This window comes from Astatotilapia calliptera, chromosome 20 (assembly GCF_900246225.1).
Source record: "Astatotilapia calliptera chromosome 20, fAstCal1.2, whole genome shotgun sequence".
NCBI lineage: Eukaryota > Metazoa > Chordata > Actinopteri > Cichliformes > Cichlidae > Astatotilapia > Astatotilapia calliptera.
The window spans coordinates 709,199-716,249 of NC_039321.1; the positions used below are offsets into that span (position 1 = coordinate 709,199).

The following is a 7,051-nucleotide window of genomic DNA, read 5'->3' on the forward strand; positions in this document are numbered from 1 at the left end:
GAAGACCAACAGCAATTCTTAGTTTCAATTACGTTCAGCTCAACCTCACTGCTGCCTTTGACACTGTGGATTCAAAGGCTTTGTAACTCTGCACAGATCAACATGCAGTCAGCAATTCTCAGCGGTCGGTCTTTATCATTACTCTTTAAACTTCACATGCTCCGGCTTAGTACTGTCATAAGGACTCACAATGTTTCCTATGCAGATGACACACAGTGGTACTTCTGATTCTACTCTGATGACCTCTGTGCCCTAGAGATGTGCAGATCGATCCTGAAATATCGATTCCTCCGATATCAGTCATTTATGTTCTAGAATCGATTCTCACATTAAAATATCGATATTTTAGTAATTTAGAGTAAATTTGTAGTTTATCATTAACACAGTGGAAAGAAACTATAACATTCGGATCGTCTACACTGGAAGGAACTACTTCCTCTTCCGCCTTTCATAGTCATGTGCGAAATACGGCTGCATAACTGTGTGGCAGCCCCTGGCGTGCGCACTCACAACAACGGCTGAGCGTAAATGGAGTCATGTGTGGACGTGTTTTACCTCCACAAACAGCCAAGACGCAGTTTGCGATGTGGCAAGACAGTGAGGTTTCGTGGCAGCTCCACTGACCTCATCAAACACCTCAGAATAAATCATATCACAGAATATGACGAGCTTATGTTGAGGCGAACTGAAGAGGAGGAGAGGGACAGGTGCTGCTAGGGCGAGACAGACGTCTGTGGCAGAGTCCTTTAGTGCTGAACATGCTCAAATGGCGCACAACTTCCGTTTTTATAATTTGAGATACAATAAAAGATACAGTAAAAAAGGTTTTGTACAAAGTATCGGTATCAGATCAGTATCGTCGATACCACCCTGAATTTTACTTGGTATTGGATCGGAAAGGAAATCAGTGGTATCGCACATCACTAGTGCAGGTCTGACCTCGTACAAGGGCTCCCTGCTCGCATTTCCTCCTGACCGATAGGTGTCGCCACTCAGAAAAGCTGAGCAACAACTAACGCGTGGCGCGTGAACGAGGCTGAAACGGTCCGTTAGAGTTTAATGTGAATATAATCCCAGAATGCATCGGGCAGCTCTACGGGCGACAGGAAATGTTTTAGAAATCAAAAATTAAAAAAAATAAATAGTTTTCATAAAAATCAGACACGCAGACGCGATTTACGTGTTTCCGGTGACGAAGCTCCTCCCTTTCCTTTTCGCCACTTAACTTGCACGGTACGTGTGTCTCGCGCTCTCCGAGTAAAAATGTCTGAAAATGTGTTTTATCGTCGGCTGGCTGTGATTTCTGAGCCGGGCTCGTGCTGTGGGTGTGTGTGTGTGTAGCGTGTGGGGGGCTCCCGGGCTCCACGTGTGCTGATGTTAGCGTTTGTGTCCCGCAAAGAGCCGCACGAGGCCGCAGTGTGGGCTCGGGTGTTAGCCTGTTAGCATCGCGGCGGCGCTATGTGTCTGTGTTAGCCTGTTAGCATCGCGAGGGCGCTGTGTGTGTTTTCAAAAGTGTGACGTGTTTGCAGGTGACACCCGAACGAGCTCCAACATGCAGAACGACGCCGGTGAATTTGTGGACCTGTACGTCCCGCGGAAATGGTGAGAGCAGCGAGGAAGAAAGTTAGAGAGACAGGTGATGGCGAGCTGACGTTTAATGAAGTATGTGTGTGTGTTTGCAGCTCTGCCAGCAACAGGATCATCGGAGCCAAAGACCATGCTTCCATCCAGATCAACATCGCTGAGGTGAGAGCTGGTCAGAGGGCCTCGGGTGGTGTGTAGGCGGGTCCAGTGATGATGACGTTTGGGAACAGAGCGTGCCCTGTGTGGTTTGGGGTCGTCTTTCCGTGGCAGGCAGCAGGTTGATCCTGAGATAAGGGGAAACCCCGGGTTTGTGTTCCTCAAAGACAGATGGAGTAGAATAGCCTTTGTCATTGTACACGTACAACAAACTGTAGATGCTCCACACCAACTGTGTCGGAAGGGCGCTTCAACCAGGCTTCGGTCAGCTGCCTCCTGTGTGCCGCCTGGCAGCGTGCCGTGCCATGCCATGGCGCCTTTGATGCCGTGTGTGCTGCCTGTGGGAAACATGGGTAGAAAGAGCCATGTTTTTATGATTCTGTTACCCGGCTGTTTTCTGTTGCCATGGTGACTCCCGGAGCTGCATTTATGATTTTCTGAAACTCGAGCCTGGTCTGAGCTCATCTCAGACTTTAGTCCGGTACCTGACCTGTAGCAGGGAAATGCTCAGCGTAACGTTAACGTTGCTCTGTTTGTGTTTCTGCTGGCACATTCATCCAATCAAATCTCTGCTCTTGTGGTCTGACCAGCTGAGAGGGCTGGTAGTCCAGTGAGCAGCTCATCACAGGGCTGTGATCCTTAAACATAGTAGCTGGTGTTTGGACCCAGTGGTCCTTGTGAGTGCTCCTCTGTAGATTTGGGACCCCTGGAAGTAGGGCTGCACGATTTTGCATAAAATGAGAATCACGATTTTTTTGGCTTAGAATTGAGATGGCCTGCCTGCATTTGTATAGCGCTTTTCTAGTCCATAGGACCCCAAAGCGCTTCACACTACATTCAGTCATTCACCCATTCACACACACATTCACACACTGGTGATGGCAGCTACATTGTAGCCACAGCTGCCCTGGGGCGCACTGACAGAGGCGAGGCTGCCGGACACTGGCGCCACCGGGCCCTCTGACCACCACCAGTAGATCACGATTCTCTTTTCCAGTATAAATATTTATTGCACTTATTAACTGCACATCAACTTCGTAACAGTTGAGACTGAACAGAAAACAATAAATAAACATAAAAACAACAAATGTCTCACGTTTTGTTGTTGTACTGCTTGAAATTCCGTCTCCACCGTTGCTCGACGCTGCGTGTACAGAGCAGGTAGTGCAACAATAGAAAAATAGTTGCGGGACGGCACTGTGTAGCGTTTGTCTAGGGTGTTGATCGTTTTCCTAAATCCCTCGTTTTGCACAGTGTTGATGGAGCCATATCTTTGGTCAGGTGATAAGTGATAGCCTCCGTAATGTCTTTGTGCCTGCGGGAGTTCGACAGGTATAGGGAAGCGCTGTATAAGGTTCCTGTTATTGATGTTTGGGTGGTTGACCGGGACGGATTTTCTCCTGTCACTTTCTCGTCATCCCTGACGTGCTCTCCGTTGTTTTTTCCTGCTAATTTTAGCATAACACGGCACAGCTTCTGTATCACGTGGTATAAGGCTCCGCCCTTGTCATTTGTTGAGCAGGAAGAGTGAGCGCTTGTTTTCATGCAGAGTACGTCCCGGATCAAAATGCGCTACAATCGTCGTCTTTTTTTTGTTTTGTTTTAAATCGTTGTCATTTGGAAATGAGATCGCACATAAGTATGAATCGAGATCGCGATTTTCTAACAATTAATCGTGCAGCCCTACCTGGAAGTTTATTTTAAACCTGTTATTACTGACTTGGTTTTAATTTGGACAGTGATTATAAGTTGGACAACCAAATCAGAGAAGTGGTGAAGTCCAGTTTTTATAATGTAAGGCGAGAGTGAAATCTTTTCTTTTTAGGCAGCACTTGTAATCATGCTTTTAGTGCTGCCCAGTGATCCATGCCTTTATTTCATCCTGTCTGCAGAGTGTAACTCAGTCAGTTGCTGCCGTCACGTCTGCAGCTGGCTCAAAAAGCCGCTGCACGACTGACAACAGGTAAAAAAGAGCATAATCCCGGTGCATGCCTCACTGCGCTGGCTGCCCGTGTCTTTTAAAGTTCATTTTAAAATTCTTATGTTTGTGTTTAAATACTTTCAGTCTTGCCCCGCTTTACCTCTCTGAGCGTCTTCATCTCCACACACCCTGTCGGTCTCTTAGGTCAGCTGACCTGGAGATCCAGAAGGAAGCTCAGAGGGGGCGGGGCCTTTTCTATAGCTCCTGAATTATGGACTAACCTGCCCTTGCACATTAGAGAGGCCGCTTCACTGTCCACTTTTAAAACGCATCTTAAAACCATTTTTATTCTTTGGCTTTTGACCTCAGTGAGACTTAGTTTCTCTTGTGATTAAATTAGTTATTAGCTAACTAATTAATTTTACATTTTTCTTTTATTTGGCTTTTATCTATAGCTTATGTAATTTTATTATTTCGTTCCAATGTACAGTACTTTCTGTCAGCTGTGGCTGTTTTCAACTGCTTTCAAAATAAAGATTTTAGCATGATGGCGGCATCAGGAAATGCAGGTGTGCACCGTTACCTCAAAGGGTCCAGATGCGCCGCTCAGCTGGACGTGTTCCTGAGGTAGCATTTTTAAAATGAATGACATATAGCAACATACAGGTGTGTCACCTGATCAGCGGACACCTGTCCGTTCACGACTTGGTGTGTGTGAGCTGGGACTCTTCATGTTGGAAGTGCTGCAGGCAGCGAGAGGACGGCGCTCCATGATTCACGAGTATGTAAATAATGCGGCTCATTATCGTTGGATCTGCGTGCCGTGCACACACATTTGCAAGATGTGTGAACCGCAGAGGCACCAGAGGGAAGCTGGAAACTGATGTTCGCTCACACAGAAGTCGTTCCAGTTCCACGCTCCGGTGGGACGTTCCAGAGGGACGTTGTTCCAGTTCCACGCTCCGGTGGGACGTTCCTGTTCCAGAGGGACGTTGTTCCAGTTCCACGCTCCGGTGGGACGTTCCTGTTCCAGAGGGACGTTGTTCCAGTTCCACGCTCCGGTGGGACGTTCCAGTTCCAGAGGGACGTTGTTCCAGTTCCACGCTCCGGTGGGACGTTCCAGTTCCAGAGGGACGTTGTTCCAGTTCCACGCTCCGGTGGGACGTTCCAGTTCCAGAGGGACGTTGTTTCAGTTCCACGCTCCGGTGGGACGTTCCAGTTCCAGAGGGACGTTGTTTCAGTTCCACGCTCCGGTGGGACGTTCCAGTTCCAGAGGGACGTTGTTTCAGTTCCACGCTCCGGTGGGACGTTCCAGTTTGGAGTTGTGTGGAACTGAAACGCTGATGTGATGCTCGGGCCGCTCGTGGTTAAAGTGACGGGTGTCTGAATGTTTCTTTTGTCTTGTTTCAGGTTGATAAGGTGACCGGACGCTTCAACGGTCAGTCCAAGACCTACGCCATCTGCGGCCCCATCCGCAGGATGGTAAGTGTGAGCAGAACATTAAACACGCCCTCAGTGTTCTAGGTGGAACCACTGAGAGCAGCCACAACAAACCCAGACATCTCAGATTCAGGGCTGAGACTCTGGGATTTTTTTTTCTATAAATCTGAACAGACTGTTTGTGTGTTTCAGGGCGAGTCTGACGACTCCATCCTGAGGCTGGCGAAGAACGACGGCGTCGTGGTGAAGTAAGCAGCTCTCACGTTTGATCGTAAACTGTTAAAGTGAGGCTGGGGTGCAGTGGCGTCACAGCACTGCTTCGTTCAGCCAGCCGTACGTCATCGGCGACCTCGATCACGAACCACGCGACGGCCGCGTCACTGTCACAGAACTGTATTTACGCACAATGATTTTCAGACACGGCGAGCTGATGGAGACAAACAGGATGCAGTGCTAACCAAAGATCACCAAAGAAAATAAATGAAATATCTGAGCGCTGAGTCGTGCGAGTAAAACAACAACGCTGGAAATGTTCTTTAAAAAGACGGAGCAGTAACACGTCAGCATTTATCAGGTTCAAACTCTAAAACTCTCAGAGGAAATAAAGTGACAGTAAAGGGTCATGACATCAGCACAGCATCGTAGCGTTTATAGCTCAGTGTCAGCTGGTGCAGGAGGACCGCCTCCTGTGATCGCAGTAATCTGAGCTCCAGCACCAACAGCTCGTTAAAACGCCGGTAACACCCACCGGTCACATGAGAGGTTACAAACATCTAGAGGCGCCCGACACCAAAGCAGCGGCTCGTCTCGGCCGATGTGACGTCGCTTTTGTAGGAGCACGATGGCCTGGTGGCACTGAGGCTTAATCCACATTAAACCGCTTTCATTTCCCTGCATCATTAACCCTGAAAACACTGCGAGCGTTTGTGCGGACAGTCAGTAAACTTCAACTTCCTGTTTAAACATCAGGATTTAGAGCGCCACTGCCAAACATGTGGCGTCATCAGTTTTATTAATGTGAGACACTTTATTGTGAAAGTGTTTAAAAGAAGACAGGAAGTCTAAAGTGTGCGTCTAACAGCTGTTTCCTGTTTTTCTTTTGCAGGAACTTCTGAGTGTGTGCAGCTGGAGACAGTTTGGAAAATAAAATGAGAAAATAAAATCGTCTGCTGTCGTTTCTTCACGTTTGATGGGTCGCATACGGGTCTGAGCATGCTCAGTGCGTTGGCTGAAAATAGGGCTTCAGTTATTGTACCTGCATAAAAACCAGAGGCTGGTGCTGGTCAGCTAAACACAAACCGCTGAAGGAAGTCAGCTGTGGGTTTGGGGGGGGGGGTCAAAGGTTACTACAAACTGTTTCTGTGGGGAGGAAAGGTGAAAGGTCAGCGAGCTCCAGTGGGTCTAACTGATGCGCCACGTTCTCAGGCATCAGCGAACGCCTCCAGAGGGCAGGGCCGCAAAGATTTAACCAAGATTGTCTCTTTCTCTGCCGAGCAGGCGCTTTCTTAAATCTCAGCATCATATTTGTCTGCAGCGATGGAACTGTATGTGTGTGTTTACCTTTAAAACTTCACTGATGTGTGTGCGCAGCTGGAGTTTGTAGTAATCGTGACGGTCTGAGTGAGAGCAGGTATAATTTCCTCTCAGACTCATTGTTCAGGTAAATCCGAGCTTTGAGATTGTGCTAAGTGTGTTTGTCGTAGCAGCAGTTTACTGTGGCTCTAATGAGATTTCACAAATGATCAATGAAGCTGATAAATGATGTCATATTTTATCCCCTGAGAGGAAACCCAGAGGTTCGAGTCTGGTTCCTGTGATCAGTTGTCAGAGTTTGATGTCAAAACTTCACAAAGTGCATTCTGGGTAAACTTTCATGTTTGATAGGTGTCTGCTCAGGACAGGTGGGAGCAGATGAAAGGTCTCCTTTAACCTCCTAAGAACCGAACTCTT

At 47.9% G+C, this 7,051-nt stretch overlaps 1 protein-coding gene across 1 annotated transcript; it reads left to right on the top strand.

The window, feature by feature from the left end:
• Window positions 1-1,147: 1,147 nt before the first annotated feature.
• On the top strand, window positions 1,148-6,263 carry rps21 (ribosomal protein S21). The gene is made up of 6 exons (XM_026155032.1): window positions 1,148-1,233; window positions 1,530-1,602; window positions 1,683-1,746; window positions 5,072-5,143; window positions 5,294-5,349; window positions 6,207-6,263. The coding sequence occupies exons 2-6, from the start codon at window positions 1,553-1,555 to the stop codon at window positions 6,214-6,216; spliced, it is 252 nt and encodes an 83-aa protein (XP_026010817.1). The 5' UTR covers window positions 1,148-1,233; window positions 1,530-1,552; the 3' UTR covers window positions 6,217-6,263.
• Window positions 6,264-7,051: the final 788 nt, after the last annotated feature.